This window comes from Daphnia pulex, chromosome 5, assembly GCF_021134715.1.
Source record: "Daphnia pulex isolate KAP4 chromosome 5, ASM2113471v1".
Taxonomy (NCBI): domain Eukaryota; kingdom Metazoa; phylum Arthropoda; class Branchiopoda; order Diplostraca; family Daphniidae; genus Daphnia; species Daphnia pulex.
Window position 1 is genome coordinate 7420360 of NC_060021.1, and position 23616 is coordinate 7443975.

General features: G+C 42.3%; 3 protein-coding genes across 14 annotated transcripts; all 3 read right to left on the reverse strand.

The window, feature by feature from the left end:
• Positions 1–312: 312 nt before the first annotated feature.
• LOC124193442 (protein white-like) lies at positions 313–3909 on the reverse strand. Its single transcript, XM_046587240.1, has 10 exons — positions 3540–3909; positions 2730–2913; positions 2414–2652; positions 2181–2354; positions 2023–2103; positions 1465–1962; positions 1268–1399; positions 961–1189; positions 618–889; positions 313–548 (listed from the first exon to the last, which is right to left on the reverse strand). The coding sequence occupies exons 1-10, from the start codon at positions 3606–3608 to the stop codon at positions 447–449; spliced, it is 1980 nt and encodes a 659-aa protein (XP_046443196.1). The 5' UTR covers positions 3609–3909; the 3' UTR covers positions 313–446.
• Positions 3910–4318: 409 nt separating this feature from the next.
• On the reverse strand, positions 4319–8181 carry LOC124193440 (protein white-like). Of its 2 annotated transcripts, none has more exons than XM_046587238.1 (10): positions 7807–8181; positions 6725–6938; positions 6414–6652; positions 6176–6349; positions 6011–6091; positions 5454–5951; positions 5251–5382; positions 4952–5180; positions 4612–4889; positions 4319–4535 (listed from the first exon to the last, which is right to left on the reverse strand). In XM_046587238.1, the coding sequence occupies exons 1-10, from the start codon at positions 7822–7824 to the stop codon at positions 4434–4436; spliced, it is 1965 nt and encodes a 654-aa protein (XP_046443194.1). In that variant the 5' UTR covers positions 7825–8181; the 3' UTR covers positions 4319–4433. The 2 variants fall into 2 exon arrangements, with proteins under 2 accessions (XP_046443194.1, XP_046443193.1); XM_046587237.1 differs by lacking the exon at positions 7807–8181 and adding an exon at positions 7016–7125.
• Positions 8182–9020: 839 nt separating this feature from the next.
• On the reverse strand, positions 9021–22433 carry LOC124193445 (NAD kinase-like). Of its 11 annotated transcripts, none has more exons than XM_046587247.1 (10): positions 21804–22433; positions 14451–14534; positions 12798–12927; positions 12527–12721; positions 12290–12392; positions 11991–12188; positions 11597–11754; positions 10440–10522; positions 10105–10250; positions 9021–10034 (listed from the first exon to the last, which is right to left on the reverse strand). In XM_046587247.1, the coding sequence occupies exons 1-10, from the start codon at positions 21986–21988 to the stop codon at positions 9970–9972; spliced, it is 1347 nt and encodes a 448-aa protein (XP_046443203.1). In that variant the 5' UTR covers positions 21989–22433; the 3' UTR covers positions 9021–9969. The 11 variants fall into 11 exon arrangements, with proteins under 11 accessions (XP_046443203.1, XP_046443202.1, XP_046443206.1 ...); XM_046587246.1 differs by lacking the exon at positions 10440–10522 and adding an exon at positions 11008–11090; XM_046587250.1 differs by lacking the exons at positions 10440–10522; positions 21804–22433 and adding exons at positions 11008–11090; positions 18197–18339.
• Positions 22434–23616: the final 1183 nt, after the last annotated feature.

Consider the following 23616-nt stretch of genomic DNA (forward strand, 5'->3'; position numbering starts at 1 on the left):
GCCGCACAATGCCTTATCTTTCCAACCGTTGACAGAGATGACTAGCTATTTTATACTGAACGAGGGTGTCTGAATTATCACATTTTCACTTTTAAAGTTCATTTGAATTTGAATAAAGGTTTGATTGTTTATTAAAGTAAATTTTGATTAGTACAGGATTTGTACTGAACGCCATCGAACTAAAATTCGCCACCGTTATACTGTAAAATTCTGATACAAATTTTTTAAATTTTGCGATAGAGCGAATATTTATTTATTTTTCTTTTTGAAGCATTTTATTCTTTTAAAAGCATCAATCCGTCTATTTAAAAAAACTGAGAGTAGAGAATGTATTAAAAAGTAAAATGTAAACGGGAGAATTCGGGTGGACTCTATATAGTCAAAGAGATGCGACGTATGACTTGAAATCAAATTGCGTTCCATTAAAAAATTTTGCAATTAAACATTTAATTTTTGCGGTAAGTCTTGCTCAAAAGGGCAAAGAAGGCTACAAGGCGGAAACCGACAATTAATCCGCACAATCCTCCAATGTCACGGTAGAAAAAGTTCTGAAATGAAAAAAAAAATAAAATGAAAATGACTCTTTGACAATCGTGTGAAATCAATCGAATACTTACCGGATTGAAGTCGAAATTCTCCAAGATTTTCTCCCCAGTGCAGACCCCTCTTGGACAGATGGTATCGTTGAAGGTGACACCAGACCATTGGTTGATGGAAAGTGCTTCATTTCCGTACATGAACCAAGAGATGTAGCGCATCCATTCAAAGTAGAAAGGGACAGCTCCGTTTTGCAGAAAGAAGCCACCGAAAAGCAACAAGGGAATGATAAGGGGAGCGGCCATAGCTAGGGCGATTTGTGTCGATCCAGCCATGCAGGAGATCATGTAGCCTGTGCGCCAATTTGTAAAAAGGATTATTTATCGATTACGTAATCATGCCGAAAGCTTTTCTTTTTTTCACCGAATGACGTCGCTACATTAGCGACAAGAATAACAATCCCACAAGCGATGAAGAATTGTTCGGCGCCCGGATTCAATCCGATAATGAAGTACGGGATCGTGACGAAGACGAAAGGGAAGACTATGTAAACAGGCAAATCAGCGAGCGTTTTACACAGGAAGTAGATATCCGTTCGGTACATCCCGTTGAAATGTTCGCGCAAGAATATCGGCAGTTCACTGGTTATTACCTGGTCAGAAAAGAATAAAATGGGATGTAAAAGAACCGTAATGTAAAAACAAAAAATAAATAAAAATGTAGGACTCACATTGACGACTCCAAAGACGTTTTGAAAGGTCATGTTGGTGAGGAAAATGAAAAGAGCACCTTGGATGTTGCGTACGTTATCGTATTGAAGTGTCTGTCCTTGGTAGATTAGAGCAATGAGCGCTGAAATGAACTGCATTTGAAGGAAAAGTGCGTTAATTGATTACTTCTTACATGAATGCCACATATTGAAATTACAATGGTCTGGAATGCTTTGACTCTCAAGACGGCTGGTTCTCTGAGCACGGAAAGTAAAGACCTCCAAAAGACGGCCCTGAATTGAGCGAACCAGGAAGCCTTGTAAGGGGATCTTTTGACTTTCACGTCATCAAGCTGAAATTCTTGACTTTCGGTTAAATTGAACGAACGATTTGATTTGACAATTTCAAGGATTTGTTGACCGGCTGTTGAAACCTCATAGGCGTCACATATCTCCCTGCTTTTCTTTTTGGATTCGACCTCCTGACCAGGAATCGTGGCCAGAGTGTGGATGTAATAATCGGCAGGATTGTAGTTGGGTGGGCAAGGCAATCCCTGGGCGGAGAAAAAGGAAAGAGCGTCGCCAACGGGTCCCAGGAAGGCCGTTCTTCCTTCGGCCATCAAAAGAATTCGATCGAACAAGGCAAACACTTCCGATGATGGTTGGTGGATCGTGCACACCACCGTCTTGCCAGTTGACGCAATATTTTTCAATACCTGCCAATTGTACATTTTGTTTAAATTTCTTTTCTCAAAATTCGTTTTGAATTGATTTACCTGAACGATGTTTTGTGCCATGTAAGAATCGAGACCAGACGTGGGTTCGTCACAAAACATCAACGAAGGATTGGTCAATACCTTTTTAATTTTTTTCAAAAGAAAAGCAATTGTAAGAAAATTAAAATTTGAAAACAAATTTTACTTTTTAAAAATACCTCCGAGGCGAATGCCAGTCGTTTCCTTTCACCTCCAGAAATACCTTTGATTCCTCTCTCTGGATTTCCAATGACTGTATTTTCACACTTGGAAAGTCCTAATTCATGAATGACTTGGCCAACACGAATCATTCTTTCGGCGTAAGTCAGATGTTTGTCCATTCGCAACAGTGCCTAAAATCAAAGTACTCTATTAGTTTTGATTTACTCTTTGTCTTTTGTCGCTGACTAACCTGGAACTGTAGATGTTCTTTGACTTTGAGAGTAGGAATAAATAAATCGTCTTGTTGAACGTAGCCGGAAATGCGGGCCAAGGTATCGGTGTTAACCACTTCACCATTGAGATATCTGTCTCCGGAAATTTTGAGTTTGCCCGTGTTCCTGAAGGTCAGACAATTCAGAAGAGTGGTTTTCCCCGCACCACTTGCTCCCATGATAGCCAGGAACTCACCAGGACGGACACATCCGGTGACTAATTGTTCAAAGAAAGAAAGATGTCATTATTGTATACGGTAGACGCAATGTATCAAGGAGGAAATAATGAAATACCATTGTCAAGGATCCGTTTCTGAACTGGTGCGGAACGTTTGAAACAATTGCCCTGACTTGTTTCCAAGTAAATTTCAATATTTTCCCATGAATAAGTCGCTGGAGGAGATGTTGTAAAAGAAACGGTAAAGTCATCTTTGCCGTTGCTGTGCAGCTTGTTTGATCTCGATCGGGATTCCGCCCCCTATCAATTAAAGTTTTTATTTTAACAAGTAATTACAATATCTTATGCAAATAGGAAATTGTTTTAACTCTGAAATAATATCTTTTACTATCCTCAAATTATTGAATGAAAAATCCCATAAAGGTATTTGCCCAAGGCTACATTATCTAACTGGCTAAATTTGTGATGCAGAAGTAATTTAAGTTGCATTGACTAATAGGAAGTTTGAGTTCAGGACTTTTTTTTTCTCATTCACACCGCTAACTTGTGCCAAGCTTATGTAACATTGTAACAAGGGCTTGGCAGTAAGTCAGCTTAATGCGAGTTAGCTTTATGATGAAAGTTGGCATTTGAAGTTGATTTTACTTTTTTAGTCATGATGACAATGCACTACGGTATCTGGTACAAGTAAACATCTGCAGGGTCAAAAATTTTCCAAAGCCAAGTGTGATAACGCAAACAACTTGTCGGTAATAAGTTCAACATTCAGATAATAACTTTGCTCGTAAACAGCTTGGCTTGAAAAATTTTTAAAACTGCTCTTTCAAAATTATACAAAAGCAAGGTTTCATACAATTAGTTAATACCCACGCCTTTTTTGCTTGTTAATCCCTCAACAAAACCGTAATCATTAGATAATAACTTACTGCGATCGATGAATAGCCAGTACGACGAGACGTCTGGATTAAGCGCTGCTTTTCCTTGTGAAGAGACATGGTTGATGTCTCCAATTTCTTTCTTCTTCAATCACACAAATACTTTTGCATAAAACTCGGATTAATAAAAAAATGATATTTCTAAAAAAAAATGGCTGACAGAATCCTCGTTAAAGGTGGTGAACTGAAAATCAAACGCACGTACGATCACTGACTGTTGTAAAAAAATTAAATAAAATGTAACCGAGCTGTCCTCGGCAATACTCGTCAGGTGAATGACTTGTACGGCTGTCTGGAAAAGAGTCTTTCATAGACACAAATGGCGAGATGAAACCCTCTAAGCGTTTAAAACCCTGCCAGACAGTCTTTTGTTTTCTTCCGTCTTGTTTTACTTTGTTGGCTGCAATTTACAGGGCTTCGCGCCATATCCGCTCGACATGTTGGTATTAATTCACAAAGGAGATATACTACTAGAGAGTAGATATGATATTCCGTATTGTGACGAGTGGCAAGTGCTGCCATATCAATAGTGTCAATATTGATGTGTCACACAACCGGAAGCTTAATTTGCCTAAACAATTAACGGGTTGATGTCTTTTTTGACGCCACTGCAGACGTTTTGATTTTTTTAAATCTTATCGTTCATTAGCGGATTGATAAGAGTTCATTCTTTTTCGGTCCTTTTTTTTTATTCTCTTTACGAACAAGAATTAAACTTAACTTTAACAATGCTGTGCATTCAATTGTGCTAGTAAATGACAACAACGGACTTGAAGGTATACATGTTCTCGCTGCTGGTATACAAGGGGGGATGTCATGAAACGAACGAGATTTGGTTTGATAATTTGATCGAGATTTGCTTGCGAGAGATTCGAGATTCGACCGCTAATTTTTGCGATAGGTTTTCTTCAATAATGCTGAGAAGGCAAGGATCCGAAATCCGACTATGAGGGCGAAGAGACAGCCAATGTTGCGATAGAAATTGTCCTGTAAAGTAAAATAGGTGCGAGATTAAAAAAAAAACGAGCCTGAAATGGTAATCATTTAAATGTCGTATTATTACCGGGTTGAAGTCGAATTGTTTCAAAATGTATTCTTCCGTACAGACGTGATTGGGACAAGGAGAGCGTGTGTCGTTGAAACTGATTCCGTTCCACTGGTTGATTGAGAGAGCTTCATTAGCGTACATGAACCAGGAGATGTAGCGAAGCCAATCGAAGTAGACGGGCACGGAACCATTGCGGAGAAAGAAACCGCCAAAGAGCAGCAACGGGATGATGAATGGTGGGCCTAGTGCAAGTGCAACTCGGGTGGAGCTGGTCAGGCAAGAGATCATGTAACCTATATCACCAAATGAAAATATGTTGCGTCAGAAATCTTTAGAGCAAAAGTGTTTTTCTTACCGAAAGATGTGGCCACGTTGGCTAAGAGAATGACTATACCGCAGGCGATAAAGAACCTTCCTACATCGGGATTCAATCCTATGGCGTAATAAGGAATGGCAACGAAAAGGAAAGGGAAAAATATGTAGACGGGGATATCGGCCGTAGTCTTGCACAGAAAGTAAACGTCAGTTCGATACATTCCGTTGAAGTGTTCTCTTAGAAAAACGGGCAGTTCCAAAGTAATATCCTGCATTAAACCGAATCGAATCATTCCTTTCCATAATAGCTTATCCTTTTTTTGAAATATGTCGACTTACATTAATGACTCCAAAGACACTCTGGAACGTCATGTTGGTAAGAAACACGAAGAGAGCTCCTTGGTAGTTTCGGACATTCTGGAATTCAAGGGTCTGTCCTTGAAAGATGAGTGCAATCAAAGTTGCAATGAACTGCAAAAATTCCCAAAAATCAGACGGTTACGTAGTTGGAGCAAATGGGGATTGAGAAAAATTTCAATTACAATAGTCTGGAATGCTTTGACTTTCAAAACTGCCGGTTCCCTTCTGATCGACAGGAAAGATCTCCACATGACAGCCCTCAACTGCGCAAACCACGAGGCTTTATAAGGCGAACGCTGAATTTTTACTGGTTCGAGATCAAGTTCTTGCGATCTGGACGATTTGATTGAACGATTGGCAATAACCATTTCTTGGACCAAATTTCCTGACTCGGACGAATTGTAAGCATCACAAATCTCCCTGCTTTTCTTTTTGGATTCCACTTCCTGACCAGGAATCGTGGCCAGAGTGTGGATGTAATAATCGGCAGGATTGTAGTTGGGTGGGCAAGGCAATCCCTGGGCGGAGAAAAAAGAAAGAGCATCGCCAACGGGTCCCAGGAAGGCCGTTCTTCCTTCGGCCATCAAAAGAATTCGATCGAACAAGGCAAACACTTCCGATGAAGGTTGGTGGATCGTGCACACCACCGTCTTGCCTTTTGACGCAATATTTTTCAATACCTGCCATTGTACATTTTGTTTTAATTTGTTTTCTCAAAAGTCACATGGAATTGATTTACCTGAACGATGTTTTGTGCCATGTAAGAATCGAGACCAGACGTGGGTTCGTCACAAAACATCAACGAGGGATTGGTCAAAACCTTTTTAATTTTTTGAAAAAAAGCGCAAAAGCATTTGTTAGAGAATTTAAATTTGAAAACAAATTTTACTTAAAAAAAAAATACCTCCGAGGCGAATGCCAGTCGTTTCCTCTCACCTCCCGAAATGCCTTTGACTCCTCTTTCTGGATGACCGATTCTGGCATTAGAACATTTGCCAAGCCCTAGTTCCCCCATGACTTCATCTACACGAATCATACGTTCTTGATACGTTAAATGTTTATCCATCCGTAACAATGCCTAGAATTACAATCGAAATTTTGAAAAAACTTTAAATTATCTCTTTTAATGAGTCGAAATAGACCTGAAAACGAAGATGTTCCTGGACGGTTAGGGTTGAAATGAAGAGATCATCTTGTTGGACGTAACCGGAAATACGTGCTAGGGTATCTATGTTGACTTTTGCACCGTTGAGATATCTCTCGCCCGATATTTTGAGTTTGCCCGAGTTTCTGAAAGTCAGACAATTGAGCAGAGTGGTTTTACCAGCTCCGCTCGCTCCCATGATGGCCAGAAACTCGCCAGGACGGACAATTCCCGTGACTAAATTAAACGACAACCTTCGTTACACGTCTGCGGATAATAAATTGACTATTTTGACAATGACTTGCTCACCATTATCCAATATCTTCTTTTGAATGGGCGGAGATTTTTTGCACAGTCTCGTGAGGCAGTTGCCCGGCGTAGTTTCGTGAAAGACGGTTATATTCTCCCACGAGTAAGTCACCGGTTGCGATGAGAACGACGAGGATACGGTGAGCACCTCATCTTTCCCATTTTTCGTCAGCTCCGGCTGTTGGCTGGTCGGCACTGCCTTGTATTCGCTTTCCTGGAAATGAAAAAATAAAAACCGATGAATTAACGTATAGTTTTGATTGAACCCTCGATTGTTTTCGAAATGTTTACACGAAAAGAAGCTCGCTGGCTTTGTTGATTGAAAGCCAAAAGTAGAGGTTTTTTCTCGCCTTTAGAGCTCATCTTTCAACTACTGAATTACTTAACCAGCCATCAACGAATGACCTCAATGAAAACGAAAATTGAAGCTGCTGGACAATATTTGTTTTGTGCCCTGTCATCATACAAATAGCCCCTTGTTGTATTCCGAGAAGAAATTGAACGATAACATACGCGAATAATCTATGGAGAATTACATTAAGAAACAGAGGCGGACATGTGCGGCTTATCTGGAAACAGATAGTGTGTCAAAGCTTTTCTCTCTTTGGAGGTTATCAACACAAATGACGGGGTCAATAAGCCCCTTGCTGTAAATTCGAGTATATCTCATAGAGATATTTTTATTTTATTTTTTTATTCTTTCAAGATTCAAGCCAAGGGCATTCAGCGATACAATCAATTCGCACTTTTTGGTTGTCAGCAATCGATCTCATTTGCGGTGGGAAATTTCCTCCTTCTTTAAAAATTCAAACTTGGCGGTTATTGATTGCGCAAGGAAAGCGGCGTTGCCTATTTTGACAGTTGATCGGTGATGACGTCAAGCTTTTATGGGAACGAAAAAAAAAGAGGCCTTGGCTCGAATGCATGACTTGCTGATTCTCCATCTTGGTCTCTTTGACAAAATGTTAACAATGGTGGTCGTGTGTCTACTGTCGGTATTTCCTACTTTTAAGAGTTTCTGTTCGCCTTGACGACACAACCGAGGCTGATTTGTAAACGAAATGCGATTCAATGTTACTCACCCACACATTCAGTTCCATTTGCGATATGAAATTTAAGTCAAATTGGCAGGCAAATTCCTGGTGTACCGGGCCCAGTGGTGGAGTTGTGCACCTGACTCTCAGCCTTGGAGCTGCTGATTTAAACACAGCGAAGCCTAGGCTCGGTTAGCTGCTCACTGGTGTTTGTTTAGATCGTTGGCTTGGCATCCGGCTGTTACGTCTGCTATGTAACAACACATGAGGCTGGATTCGTCGTGTGGTGTAGAGCGAGGGAAAGGGAAATCACCGATCGTTCGCCCTCTCTTTTGTGCCGTTGGCAATACCGGTACCCCCACCTTTAGGGATCTTTACAGACCAAAGAAAGAGGAGGGGGATGTTAGGTAACAGCACGAATTATTAATAAAATGCTGTCTCCCATCGGGAATAAATCTATATCGTGAATTAATCACGCGGCTGCTCTGCGCAGGCGCGAGAAAATTCTTTTGATTTGGAACGACCCACTTTTACTTCCTTTTAAAGTTTTCAAAGTCACTGTTGTCGCCTTTTAAAAATACATTTCACTAATGAATTGGGTTGAGATAACAGCTGATTTGGTTTTTTTAATGGGAATCAATTAAGAGCAAGGGTTTTCGATTAAATAGGAAACGGTTGTTTTGATATCTGTCGCAAGGGGAGTTGCGTAACAAGCCACGTAATCAAATCAATCTTGCTTTTAAGAAATTCACGGAGGGCTACCGCGACCGATTACCTCAGTTGCTGTGGTAACACCTCCGACGAGTTAGTCACGGTCACAGACTCGACATTTTTTTTTTTTTTCTGGATCGATATCTAAGGGATATTGACATTTTTATAATTAAATTTCCCAAGAAAATCGAGACACAACAGTTTTAACAGGTTTAAAAACTGTCGTGTCATGTTTAACAGAATATCTGAGCCTTGCTCGATTTTGTAGTCTCGTATTACCGTTACGTAATCGTCAATATTATTGGCTTGGTTGTTCATGGGGGGTCAGAACTGCTACGCAACGTCGTTGATAGCGCCCACCGGCCCACCTCGATATGATTTGTTTTTCACGAATATCTCAAGATTATTCCACACAAAAAAAACAGAATCGAGAACTGGCGTCAAAGTGTGACGAGCGATCAACAAAAATATCGGAACTTTCTAAAACAAATAAATTGTCCGTGGGTATTGGGAATTGCCGGAAGTGAAATAACAATTTTTTTAAAACAATGTAAGAGCAACACTGTGGTATGTGTATTATTACTTCAGATTTTTACTAAATCTATAATATGAGAAAGACCAACATGATTCACGCACGTTCATCCAAAATAAACTTTGAAAAATATAAGAGCATGAAAAAATTGGGGCTATGCAGAGGGAAATAAAAAAAAATTGTTTTCTATAATAACTCGGGGTGAAAAAAAAATTACGGTTTCCTCATCTAACCGTTAGTGGCAATGTCGCCAGTTTCATCTTACACAAAAATAGTTTCCTCCACCCTTTTTTTGTTGTTTTAGTTTGCAGCGTCTGTGTTATTTTTTTGAATTTTTTGAATTATTTTTTTTAAGGCAAGGTTTGACGTATATCGGTTCACCTGTACACAAAACAACAACGTTACTAAATCCAGGGAAATTTTTTTCTTTTTTTTTTTCAAAAACCAGAAAAAAAAACGCGCAAAGAGAGCCTCTTTTTCTCCTATTTTCTTAAGAGGGGCGAAAGAATTGGGCGAGGGAATGGTCCCGTACAAGAATTTGAAAAACGAACGTTTTTTTTTTCCTTTTTTGATATTTCTTGTTGTTTCTTTAAAGGATATTTTCGTTGCGACACTTGTGTGAAATTGTTTCAAAGAGAAATATAAATCTATATAAAAGGAAGTGAGAAAAAAAAACACATGTTTCATCGACGATGGGAAAAAATCAACTCTTCATCAGACTCGATCAAAATGCTCACAGGAAAAAAAAAATTTAGCCCCCAAAAATGATCTCGTTTCCAAAAAAAGGAAATAAAACAAAAATCTCTTCTTCTCTTCTGCTTTTTTTCCCCGCAATCCTTGACAATTTTCGGGTGGTGCAAAGTGCATTGTTGTGTATAACATCTTCCGTTTTCGATTTTTCTTTTTTTCTTTTTTGTTGCATCAACCTTTTGTGATGTTGATAAATGCGGTCGGTGATTGGTCCCATTCTAACTGTCGAGCGCGTCTGGTCGATCCAACGAGTCGAGGGTATCGTTGGACGACGAGTGAGAACCTGCAGATCGGCAACTCGAATTTCATTATTGCGTTCTAGATTTTGATCAAAAAAAGGGTGTCAAACATACGAGTCAGATCGGAAAGTTCGTCCAGGTGTCGTTGCTTCTTGCGGACGTTCCAGTGCAGGCACTCAGCCAGCGAATCGAACCAGTCGGTGATTTGGTCCTGGGCGCAAATGGACGGCACCGGGTAGATGGATGTCGTAACCCTCAGACTAGGAGGGGGGAAAGCGAGAAACACAAATTAGAAAGAAAACAACCAAATTCGGACGAGCAATTTGAGCTAGTTTTCTTTGTTTTTTGGTCGTGTGTCGAGTTGAGGTCGGGTTGAAAAGAGTCGAAGGTTCGAAAATGGGTGAAGCAAAAGCGAGAGAGAGATATAAGTGATGGGTTATTGCACAAACCTATCTCCGACATTCAACTCTTGGTGATGTCTCCCGTCGAATGAGACCCAGGCCGTGTTGCGAGCATCGGGGTGGAGCGTCACCTGCGGCAGTAGGCAGCAACAGTTCATTACTACTAACCAAGAGAGAACCGCACCTCGCACCGCAACGCGCAACAACCCACACAAAAACAAACGAAACACACAACACGCGCACAAAAGAGAAAAAACACACACGCATATGCCAACACCGTCAACCCATAACCATGCAACCCGCCGCGCACAAACAACAACTAGCCAACAACAGCAACGGCCTGGGCTCACACTTGTTGTTCCGTCAATGTCAAAACATTCTCAATCTATAAAGATAATAATTTGAACACAATTTCACCAGGCTTTTTCTAGTTGGGTTAGGGCAATCTCATCACTGATAGGGGGGGGGCTAAGGTTTGATCATGGTGTGCAGTGGGGGGGAGTAGTAGTAGTACGTTCTTTGTATGTACAAGTTGTTTGTTTTATGTAAAGTGGGGGGATCGTCTTTTGTTTTTTTAGTTGTTTTGTTTTTTTTCGTTTGGATAAGACAAACCCACCTATCACCGTGCTTGAGCTCTTGGCGGCTGCGTCCGTCGAAGGAGACCCAGGCCGTGTTGCGACTCTCCGGAGATACCGATATCTGTTGTCATACGTATATAACACGCACACATACACGCGCCGCACATACACAACATTTTCGAGGTTTTTGTTGGGTTTTAGTAATTGTTTTTTGGTTTCACATTGAATTATTAAATAATAGATTCTTACCCCCCTACTCAATGAAATGATAATTTAAGGACATGGGAAATGCAAACAGAGCAAGTGAAAGTGATTAAAGAAATTCAAGCAAGTGAAACCGTAACTCTCAATCCCCAAAACATTTTCAATGAGACTGTTACTTTTAGCCTCCTTTTTCTTTTTCTTTTTTCTCTCCACTATAGCGTGAAGGAATGTTTTGAGGAAAAAGAGACACGTGAAAAGAAATTATGTATGGATATATAACCCCTCCCACCCCTCAAAGTGTTTTTCCGTTCCCATTTGATAAGAAAACAAAAGTCAAAAACTGATTCCTGTTTTCTTTTAATTATGACGAATCGAATTGTTTTTTTTTTCTTGGGTGTTTAAATCACGCCAACGTCAACATACCTTGAGTTCAACACCAGCCGGGACGACGATGGGTCGGAAGGAGAGCGAATGCGGGCAAATGGGCGTCACCATAATGGCTGGCACGCTCGGGTGGATCATGGAGGCTCCGGCCGCCACGGCGTAGGCAGTCGAGCCCGTCGGGGTCGACACAATCAAACCTGTCCCAACAAAAGAGAGCGTGAGTCTGTTAAGAGTTTGGAAGCTTTCACCCACGGCTTGCCCCTTATAATTATCGACTATAGACTGCGCAGATAACAACATTTGGAAATCATCACACACTATCCAAACTGTTTGTTAAAACGATGCAGCCCATCTGTCTTATCTATTTCATCTATTTTTTTGGGAAGAAAATAGGTGGTGGTCAGGATCGCTTTAAGTTACTCTCGACACGTACCATCTCCCTGGACGGAGGTGATGTGTTTGCCGTCGAGGTAGAGGTCGATGTTGGATAGGTAAGGAGACGGCCCACGGTCAATGACCACCTCGTTGAGAACGAGGAGACTGGTAGGCGCTTTGGTGGGTTTGCCCGTCGCCTCATCTTTGCGCAGAATGATGCAGCGCAATCGGCTCCGCAGCGTCAACGCCGCATTACCTGGAAAAAGGGGAAAAAAAACAACGACACACATTTGGTTGGTTACTTTCAAACTGGCCAGAATCGAATTATTTAGCCATTAAAAGTGAATTAAAAATTACCTTCTAGTACGTTAATCATCTGTTCCTCAAAATTGACGAATTCGAAGGGCGTCAGGAAGCCCAAACTTCCCAGGTGGAAGGCCATCACCGGAGGCACCGATTGCTAAATTCAATTGCGTCCATTATGAAATTGTAATGAGGACATTTTTTATCGCCTTGACATTCAACAAGGAAAGAGAGAAATGCTTTCGTGTTGTTGTTGGTGTTGTTGTTGTTGTTGGGGAGGTATTTCGTTACCTGGAATAGAGAGCTAGCGTAGAGCAGAGTGCCATCGCCTCCCAGACAGACGATAAAGTCGATTTTGTCGGTGAGATCATCCTTGCCCTCGCGGAACGGCATGAGCTTGTCACGCGTCATGTTGAAACCCGGTTGGTTGCTGAGCAGCGGGTCGTCCAGCACCGAGTGCTCCACAAACACCACCATCCGTTTCTCCTGTGAAATAAAAAAAACCAATCCGTGAATTTCGATTTGAATAGAGACAAACGGAATTGAAGGAAAAAAGACTTACCGTAATCAGCCATTTGACTAGTTGCACGAACGGAGACAAAACGGTGGCGTCGCGAACTTTTTTGATGACCAACACAGTCAACGGAGGCTTGTACCAAGTTAAGCGCTGACTGGCTGGATCTTGAATCGTCCTATTTGTTGAAAATTAAAATAGAAAAAAGAATTAATAGAATTAATCCATCAGTAAAAAAGCCAAAAGACAAGAAAACAATAGCGTCGCTTTTTTGTTTTAAATGTTACCAGGTAATTCTCTGATTGGGACTTGTCTCGATCTTCATTTCGAGAGCTAACGGCGCTGTGCGTGTGCCTTTGACGAGCCGTGAGCAAACACGCCGGACACAAACAACTCAACACGAACGTCTTATGTACAATCCACCTATACTATCCTCTCCTCTATCTGCTGCTCGCCCAGCGCTCTCTCAATTCCACTTGCAAGTCAGTCACAGTCCTTAACGGTGGGCCGGCCAAAAGTGCTCTTACCGTCCCTGACAACGCCCCACCACCGCCACACACACAAAAAGGAAAATACTAGCGGTGGGGTGGCGGCGGCGGGCGGGCGGGCGGTTGGTTTTTTTGGATGAATGAGAACGCGCAGCGCTTTGTGGGGTACCCGTACAATTTTGAAGTTTTTGTTTCTTGTTTTTTCTCCTGGCTACTCGAAATAATCCGCCCTCTTTAATTCGTTCGAATATTTCTGGCGTCTAAAATAACGACACTTTCACCTTCCAGGAGCTTCTGACGCAGTAACTCTCTTTCACACTCGATGATTAGAGTAGAGTAACGGGAAAAAACCTTTCCGTCTCATTCACCTGTAGGATTAGTAAGTCTCCTTTGAAAGGTTGTAAATAAAAAAATAAATAAAAAACAACAAGCCAAACAATGGAATCCATCATAGGTGAATGAGTGCGACACGAAAGGCTGTCAATGTTATACCCGCGGGAGGAGAAATCTTGTAGAGGTAAAAGTGGGCCGATATTTTTTAACCACACCGCTGCTGGTCTAGCTGATAGTGGTGACTTGTTACTACTTAGTTAGCCGCTCATAAATATATACACCCAAAAGAAAAAAAGAATAAAAAACCCGAACTAACACACGAAATGAAAACTAAGCGCACACCCCGTTACCGTACGCGCTCCAGCGCCAGTGTAGGCGAAGTTCAAGGTCTGGGTCCGGCGCTGGGCTCCGGCGAAAGTTTTTTTTTTCTTTTTTTTTCCCACTTTTGCGTCTTGGTCATCGCTAATTTACAACCAAACAACATCAACGTGTGGGTCTGGCTGACGAAAGAAACGTCGAGTGAAATCTATGAAAACTGTCCTTGAAAACGAATAAAACCCAAAATTCCCTTTCTTCTTTTTTTTAACCATTAGTTATGTTTCTATTCTATACATACGAACGATTCGCGTTACGACTCTGCTGACCCAATCTGCCCCCCCACATTCTCTTCCCGTTACGACTCTGAGTCAAATAATTATTCATTTCTTCTTTTCTTTCACGGCGAGGTGAAAGCTGTCGATTGTGTTACATAAATTTCATTATCCCTACTCCTTCTTTTGTTCGTTAACATTCCAAACACAGATGTGGAAACTATGTTGGGACTATATAACTAACTAACTGCATTCATTTTTGATTCAGGAAAAACAAATTCAAAACTTACATGACCATGGCGGAATTCTTCATGATCCTGCCGCAGGGTCCGAACTGCTGGATGGGACTGGGTGCGTTCAGCGATCGCGTCCTCCTGTTGGATCGATGGATCAAATACCGAAAAAGAAGAAAAAAAAACAAAACAGAAGATAAATAAACAGGTCAGTCACACATATTTGATTTTTTGTTTCGGCGTGGTGCACATTTCGATTCGCGGTTTTATGGTGTCACGGTCCGTTCGGACGGACTGCGCAATCGAGAAAAAAAAAACCACCATCAAAACAATCGCCGAAAATCTTCTCTCGCTCAAGATGCCTGTTGTTGCGACCTTGGAGTGCACGAGAGAGAGAAATCCTTCGAGGTACGAAACAAATAGTAAACAATCCGCGCAAAGATAGTGCCGTTGGGTTTGCCAAACAAACACACACACATTCTCTTTCTCTCTCTTAAAAAACCCACATTTCAAATTCAAATTTTTTTACAGATAAAGTTAAGTAGAAATCATAGCAACAACCTAACAGCTTCGCGTTTGATGGCCTCCACCGCCGATTTCTGAAGTGGATGATCCCCCATTACTTTGCCATTCAGATGCTGTTTACTCTTTTCGGCCATTTTGGGCTTCTTTTTTTGTTTTTGCGTTCAAGTTCACCTCGAGGATCTTTTATATCGTTCACGCAAGTGTTAAGTGGTTCACTTTAGTTTCTCGAGTTGTCACTTTCTCTTGCCCCAAATTAGTTTTCTAAAATATCGCAGAACATTGACGACTGGACTTTGGAATTTTCAAAAAAATTGTCGTTTCGCTGTTGTTGACAGTTGGCCACAAAATTCACACGTCCTCACCGTTGCGACTGGTGGGCGCCAAGTGACTGGACGAGGCCTCAGTTGAACGCGACGCTTGAACTCCCCCCCCCCCCCCCCTGGAATTTCCCTGCTCCTCCTTCCATTGGCGTGACTTTTCATTCGTTTCGGTCACGGCCTCGTACGATGAACGGATTGAAAGGAAATACCTGGGTTTCATATTGGGTCGGCAGTGCCTATAGATAGATAGCAGTCAACCTAATTTGATGTCCTCAAGCTAAACATGACTCCCAAGTTCACTCGAGTTCAGGTGTACTGTACTGCACATTCCTTTCAATCTGGCACTCGAACTCTGATTGGATATCCCAGGGAAAAAAAAAGAAGCATTACAGTAAGTGATCCATAAAATTTGTGGTTGGGAATTTGCTGTGTCACCGAGTCAAAAAGGTCCCCTTCAGGCTATGAGTTGCCCTCAGCTGTGCTTTCCAGCTAGGACAAAACCTCCTCCCCCTCAAGCTGCTGCCCTCAAGCAAACCACAAGACAGACGCATAAAAATTAAAATCAAAGGAATCCAATCATTTAACCAAATCATTTTCTGGGTCGTATCAATAGAATCTGTACTGTACTCACTTGTCATCTTTGCACCTGCACTGGTGAGTGGCATCGTGCAGACAGGCACCTTCCTCATCACCAAGTCTGAGACCGTTGGAAAACTCAAGTGACACATTGTCCACCTGATCCACATTACTGGGAGAGATTGCTTTTTTATGACAGTCCATTGCGTAACGTTTTGAACCTCTTTTTAAACGGTGATAGAGCCAAGTGCTTTATTAAATCAGAATCCCGGCTCGATCACTTCTCCAATCCCCTACAAGGCTATAGAGTCGTGCACTTTTCATTGCACATCGACCTTGACTTCATATTAAGACTGTGCACAACAATCAGCTGCTAATCAAAATGCGAAAGACGTTCGGAAATGTTTGTACGTTGAAAGATAACGTCGAATAAAAACGACAAGAAGGCTGCCATGTACAAAAGAATTGGCAATTTTTTAAAACAAAAAAATCAAAAAAACGAAATACGTCGGCAATAAAAATATTCTCGTCTGACACTGACAGCGGGTAGCTGCTAAAGAGCAAGTCATGCGCCCTGTCAGCTGTCGCTGTGACGTCATTGAAAACCCTTTTATTTTATATTTCAAAGAGAAAGAAACTCTTTTTTCTTTTCCTTTTTCTTTTGAAAATTTTCGCTGTGAGGGATGGCAAAAAACTTCTCGGAAAAAAGGAAAGTCTCTCTTGTTTTTTTGTTTTTATAATTCTTGAAAGAGTTCGAAAGTCAAATGACTTACGGCCAAGTTCCCGATCTTGAGCGGGAGAATTGCTCAGAGTCTGGTCGAATGTTACGGGTATGACCTTCCAAGTCCAGCGGCCAAATTCCAGTCGTCGTCGTGGGGATTGCATCGGTGATCATCATCGAATGTGTGACGCCGGGAGACGTCACTTGATTATTTAAAATAGCAGACGAAGCCGATGATTTCCAGCCGCCAGCAAAGTGACCGCCGTCAGCGTGAGTCTGATGCGTGACAGATTCGGACGAATTAGAGTCGCACCTCACCATCATCGTAAGCCAAGTGGGACGTGACTATTTATCGGAAAGCCACAAAAATCAATCAAAAGTTCACGCACTAACTAGCGCAACGCACGACAGACAGACAAGATTCGACGGGACGGGCGGTCGGGTTCTTGCGCAGTGGACGTCGAGTCTGTGACTGAATTGTCCGTTGCGGGCGGCCACTTGATTTGTCTCTCGTAATATTATTCTCTCGTCGATTAGAAATTTTCCTGAGGCTCACAGAAACGACGTATATAAAAGAATTCTCTGAATGTGACGGAGGGGGGTGGTTGTAGGGAAACAATCAAAGAATGTCGGTTGACACAGTGGAGTGGAGAACACACAGGCAAAAGGGTCGTTCCAGGGAGCTGCGGGAGCTTTCCAATCAAAACAAGACACTGGAGCCGACTGTGACCAACCGCGCGCACAAAACAGAGAGAGTTTGTTTTTTTGTCCAGGCGAAATGAATAAGAAAAAAGGGAAAAGTTAAAACACACCTAGCATTGGTGGCCTCCTCTCTCTCTCTATCTCTCAGGTCTGTCCATACACCTTTTTCAGGCTTTATACGGTACTAAACAAAAGCTTTTGATTTCCCCTTGAGCTAATGTTGCATGTATTCTTCTTTCTCCCCTTTCATTACAATAAAATCAAAAAGAGACCCGAAAACAAGATACACTCACGAGGACGCCCAAGAGGAAATGTTTCTGTGGAATTGCCCCCTCGGAATGTTAGTTGTAGCACACAATTTTGATCAAGTCTGATTTGATAGAACTTGTTTTTCTCATTCGCCCAACGATGATCCCGCGAGAGAGAAAATGAAAGTCCTGAACTGTCCGAACCGCTTTGAAAGACTGTCGGCCGAGAATTGCCATGTACACTATTATCATCAGAGTTACATAAAAATAACAAACTTGTCGTTATCAGTTTAGAACTGATATTTCGTTGTACAGCTCCCATAAGCCCTTGGCATTGACGGCACATCTTCCGTTTTTATTTCAACCAAGTGGAGCAATTCGATTTTTAATTGGCTCTCTCTGTAATCTCATACCCAAAACCCAAATTGAGGAAAAAAGAAAAAACAAATTCGCCGTAAAAATTCGGTTGTTTTCCCCCCCACACACATTTTTATCGGTTGCAGCAATTTCGCTTGTTGGAAATAGTTGCCATCACACACACACACACAATGTGTGGCTGGTTTTCTCTGACCTTCGTACAATGCCGTCTGTTTCCTTTTTTCATCTATCTGTGTGTGTGTTGTATAATGTATATGTTATGTATACAACACACTGTGCTGTATCCTTCTCGCTGTATAATATGGTAATAACAGAAAATTGTGTCTGACTCACCGCGCTTGCAACTCGCATGATTGGATCGTCCGCTGTTCTTTCCTCTGTAGAGCCTCGACTACGCAATCGCAAATGTTGTGGCAACCCGACAATAAATCTTGAGGCTGAACCTTCCTGACAGCTTCCATTTTTCCTCTATGTTTTTTTATTATGTGTCCGGAATTCTTTTGGAGGGGTTTCGTTTCCAGTTGACTGCGCCGAATCAAAATGGATTGACTGGCTACAGAAGGTCGACACAAAGCCCTCCAACATTATTTGCGTTCCTCTGTTGTGCCAAGTGTGATCGTCATCTTGACGTTTGGGCTTGTGCGTAGGTTTCTTTTCTTTTTCTTTTCTAAAGGTTGGAAAATTACTTCCTTTTTGACAAGTCAGGCCTTTTTCCGGAAGAAAAATAAAACCCCAATGCAAGGCCAATCGCTTTAACCTTGTCGATGCAAAAAAAAAAGTTAAACAATTTTGTGTGTGTGTGTGTGCGCGTTTTATTGTTTTCACGCTGATTGATTTCATTCCGCTCGAATAATTGCCATTTTTATTGATCGCTAAAAATAATTTGACTTCCGCCAGCGAAGCCGCTAGCACTTTGATTCCGGATAATACTGGAATTGATCGTTGAAGTCATCTAGCGGTCAAATTAATTTCGATTTAAAATTTTTGTTAAAGAATTCAATAGATGGCGCTTAGTTCTTGATTCATTAAAATAAAACCCAGAAGCGAGTTGCGCAATACTACAGAAAATAAATAGAAGGGATAAAAAAAACGGGAATGAACAATATTACGTGGGCTGAGAAACCGCAAAAGATGAATGATGGTTATATAACGAGTTTTCTATTGTTTGTCGCTGGTAAATCTAAATCTGCCTCGGAGAGTTGAAACAGTCCGAATGAGAAAAAAGAAATAAGAAAAGCGCCAATCTGGTATTTATATATACAGTATTTGACGTGATAATAGCGCAGCGTCGATTATTATTGGGGACTGACCCAGCGATTTTGAAAACACAATTACACCTCCCACCAGGTAAAAAAAAAAAATAAATAAAATGCCGTCAAAATGGGTATATAGAAGGAAACTTGGAACTGTGTTCCAATTCTTGTTTTGCTTTCGCCCACCGACGAATAGGAAGAAAAAGAAATTAGAAATCTTTTTTTCATTCTATTCCAAGCGTCCAGCACCTTTTTTCTCTCTCCTCTAAATTATTTCCATCGTCGTCGTGTGTCTCAATCGTCTATTTTTTTCTTTTCCCATGGCAGTCCCTCCTTTTTGATATCTTAATCTTGCCGACTTAATCTCTGCGTGTGTGTCTGCCGTTGCGGAGGTGAAAGTATAGTCTGTTCTGTATATGCTCTTGATGGAGTGTTCGAATGCAAATGTTTGAAAATCACGCCGGAATGCTGATGCCGTATACGTTCAACGGGAACTCGTTTTCTCGCCCAAATAATAATAATAATAATAAAAAAAGAAAATGTGTGTTGCGCGCTCAAGATAGATTGACTTTGATGACGGCTAATGGATAACGACCGATACAGGAAAGAAGAAGCGCCGCTCTTTTATTTGATATTTTTGTAATTCTTTCGTGCTGACGGCCGTCGACCGTCGTGATAATTGATGGTATAGCAGCAGCAGCCATCAACTGAGACGGTTATGAAGAGAGACCTACATTTACGGGAGGATACGAGCGACGTGACTTTGTAGCGGCGGCAGATGCTGGGCAACCGCGTTGACACGGACGTTAGAATCAAACGCACACTCGTCTGGCCATCGCCGAAATGAACGTCTGCGAGAGAAATGAAAACGGCCAGCAGGGAGAGGAGATATATGCAAAACTAGGAGTAGTATAGAAATGATTAGTGGTTGGCTTGTCCCCGATTCGACGCTAGTCTGAGCTTTCTATTGTGAAAATAATAATAAGAAGAAGAATCAACGTGTAGAGACCGGCTTCTCGTCCGCCTTGAAGAAAGAAAAAGCTTTCGTCTACATGTATATTTGCATCTGGAAGAGTTGTGTGTAGAAGTGGAGCCTCCCATACTTATCCGGGCTCTTGTTTGACTTGTTTTTTTTTTCTTCAATAGAAGAAGAAGGAGGATCCGTGGCAAATGGCGGCGACCATTATGTTTTCCGACCGCCTATATTCACGATGAGAGATTTCCTTCTTCATTATCATCGTGAAAAACTGTTGACAGTTCAATCCCCTCCTCTGCGCCGCGTTATATATCGACCGCAGCATCTGAGGGACGCATATGAGTAGTTCTCTCTCGTTTGCTCTTTGTCCTCATTGTTCACCCAAAAACCCCTCGGGGCTTTTCATATTTTTTTTTTATTTTTCCCGTATCGATTGTCTGATCTCGTAACGACTTCGTGAGCTGCTCATCTAATCGACTGCAATACTCCCCACCATTCAAAGTCAAACAAGGTCGGCGTGCACACGATTCACGATCCCTTATGATGGTAGAAGTTGTCGGTTGTCTGCCTCCTTTTTACTAGGGGCCTTTGATATTAGACGCCAATCGAGTCGGACTCTCTCTCTCTCGGGATAAAAGGAGCAGCAGCTGCGGGCTATGTATCCGACTCGAACCGGGAATAGATCATTAACGCTTTACTGAACGCGCGTTTCAGTTTCCCGAAAAAGAAGAAAACAAAAAACGGAGCAATTGACGTGGTGGTGGCCTCCTCACGGCGCGGCCAAACATCTTCCCGAGCTCCTAAATAATTTTTTTTTTTTTTCTGGAGATTTTTCCTATGAGCTCAGTGTGTTCAACACCCCCGCTGGGTGTAGGAACGAGATGATCGCAACGGGAGGTTAAGTCAATTGAAAATGAGCGCCAACCGAAAAAAAACATTTTCTTATTTTTTTTTTTTTTTTGTGTTTCCCGGACGGCGGCCGCAGACTATGAGGTCGGATTGAGGTTAATGGGAGCCCCCAACTTGTCGGTAGAGAAGGGAGGAGTCGTAACGTAAATGTGTGTACGTCTAATACTCTAATATAACTACGGGCAAAAAGACGTGCCAGGGCGCGTCTACTGTGTCGGGATTTTTCTCCACCGGAACAGCACGCCATCTTTGTCACGATCTGGCGTGCACATGCTGTAATAAAGTCGAGATATATAGTACTTGACTCTGGCTGGTGGTTGTTGTTGTTATCCCCCCCAAGACAACACACAACAACCCCCCCTCCGCAGCGAATAGGCAACAAGAGGTTGCGAACGCCAGCGACCGTTGCTGTGTGTTTTGGTTGGAGGGGACGGGTTGGTGTATACCCGCAAATTGAATGATTATCTACTTAGACGAGACTCACGGCACGGGAATCTTTCGGTATAAATCTTTTTGGCGAATGAGGTTAGCGATTGCTTCATTCATACGTGCGCGTGAGTCGAGAGAGTGAAACAGCCAGCAGCCGCTATCTATAGGGAAAAGTGCGCGTGAATCATGACGACCGACCAAGCTAGCCTCTCTCGTGTGTGCTGTTTGCACAGTGTGTCCCGGCACCCGATTTGGAATGGAGCCGAGGAGAAACTTTGACAACCTCTTCGCCCATCGACACCGAAACGGGCAGGGGAATTTTTGTTCAACAGTTTTGTCCAGGTGTAATGGAATATATTTACTACTCACTCACCTGAAGCCTTGGATCTTTTCCAGGACCATGGACGCATGCGTTTTCATGGCGTCGTCGGTCGCCGCCGTCCCGCCGCCGTCCGCTCCCGGGTTGGGACTGCCAGTTCGGGCCGGACTGTTACTCCTCGAATTGTTGGTACTGATTCGGGCCAGGGCCTGGGCCAGTTTCAAATCTCCTTCCATCATTTTCGACAAGAGCTTTTTTGGGGGGTTGTTGTTGACTGGTCAAACTGAGAAACTGTTGAGTTGAATGCACTTTTGGGGGGTGGAAATGAATAACGGACGAGAGAGTCAGCTTGTTCTTATTCCCTGGAATTTTCGAATTGTTCAGTGCAGCAATCAAGGATAAGAAGAAAAAACGAGCAAGAGAAAATCAAAAGAGACTGTGGGGTTTTTGCTTCCTGCCCGTCCGGCACTGACAGAACGACTGGCACAGTTGGAATCAGCAGGGAGCAGCTCTGCTGCTACACACGAACTCTCCCGTCTGCAGTCTGCACCTCCTTCTTTCTTATTTTCTTTCTCTTTCTCCCCTTTCTTTTTCTTTCTTTCTCTCTCTCACTCGTTTCTCCTCGATGACCAAATTGCCACTGCGACTGCTGTGTGCGGAGCCCAGCTAGTCTCAAACTCTTGTGTGATATCCTCGACCATTTCGACGCTCTTTTATGTGTGTCCGCGCCCGGACGACACGGGAGATCTTTGTCGACGACGAGATGACTGTCTGTATAACCTGGCCACCTGTTGGATTTGTATCTACACCAATCGCAACCACCGCAAATAATCGATACGACTATGGAATTTCAAATACTCATCGCCAAGACTTGATGAACTTGGCAGTTGCCGGCAATTGCTGTGCAAAGGTCAACGTAGAAAGCGGAGATTGCTTCGTATAGATGTGTATACATACATACTGTACAGGATAGTAGTAGCTTCGCTGCCTTAAGGGCGTGAACGAAAAAACAAAAAAATACTGTACAGTGGCCGGCCGATGTGGGAAACTGAATTGATTATACGGCCGGTAGTAGTGCGAATCGAATGCGGTCTCTCATCTGCTATATTTATAAATGCCTATGTGTGTGTTGTTTTCTCTCACTTGGTGTGTTTCGGGGCATAGGGGAGATTATATTGCAGTGGTTACAGCTCACCTCCACTATATACCAACCGGTCCCACATGTAATAATAATAATAACACACGCCCTCGATTCCTCCTTTATTTCCCAGACCGCGGCCGGATCACCGACTATGGCGCTATGTCGAATCGTCGTCGCACACCCACCACCACCACCACCACCACCACCAGATATTATATAGAAATATGGTCCACCATTTCACGCTAAACACAAAGAAAAATTGGGGATTTTTTTTTTTTTTTTTTTGCCTTTCTTACAAAACAACACGCGTGTAGAAAAAGATGCACAGATGTAGGAAAACCCAATCGCGGAGACGGTTGAAATATTTCTGGAATAATCATCCGCGTGTAGACGACGCGATCCATCACCCACCACCTCCCTCGGAAAAAAAAGTAATGCAACTTCCGTCCGTCTGTTATCTTTTCATCTGTTTTTCTTTTTCTTTTTTTCAATTACCACATTCAAATTTCTCTCTTGTGTAGCGGTTTTTATTATTTTTCTGTCGGGGTAGATAGAGAGATGATGGCCGTGTATACATATAACAGATTGTGCGTTGGTTTTTCTTTTGTATTATTTCGTGTCTGATATGTGGAGCGTTTCCTTCGTGAATGATGATCTCACATCAATGTGGATTCTCCTGCCTCCTCCTGCCACCGGGAATTTCCATATTCTAATCGACCGCGCATA

Coding starts and splice junctions, on each gene's coding strand:
- LOC124193442 (XM_046587240.1), bottom strand. CDS start 3,608: ATGTCTCTTCACAAGGAAAAGCAGCGCTTAATCCAGACGTCTCGTCGT. Junction 2,914..3,539: donor CTGGCTATTCATCGATCGCA/GTAAGTTATTAT, acceptor TTTAATTGATAG/GGGGCGGAATCCCGATCGAG. Junction 2,653..2,729: donor GAAACGGATCCTTGACAATG/GTATTTCATTAT, acceptor TTGAACAATTAG/TCACCGGATGTGTCCGTCCT.
- LOC124193440 (XM_046587237.1), bottom strand. CDS start 7,087: ATGAGCTCTAAAGGCGAGAAAAAACCTCTACTTTTGGCTTTCAATCAA. Junction 6,939..7,015: donor GCCAGCGAGCTTCTTTTCGT/GTAAACATTTCG, acceptor TTTCATTTCCAG/GAAAGCGAATACAAGGCAGT. Junction 6,653..6,724: donor AAAGAAGATATTGGATAATG/GTGAGCAAGTCA, acceptor CGTTTAATTTAG/TCACGGGAATTGTCCGTCCT.
- LOC124193445 (XM_046587245.1), bottom strand. CDS start 16,859: ATGATGGTGAGGTGCGACTCTAATTCGTCCGAATCTGTCACGCATCAG. Junction 14,535..16,587: donor TCAAGATCGGGAACTTGGCC/GTAAGTCATTTG, acceptor TCGATCCAACAG/GAGGACGCGATCGCTGAACG. Junction 12,928..14,450: donor AAGAATTCCGCCATGGTCAT/GTAAGTTTTGAA, acceptor TTCAACAAATAG/GACGATTCAAGATCCAGCCA.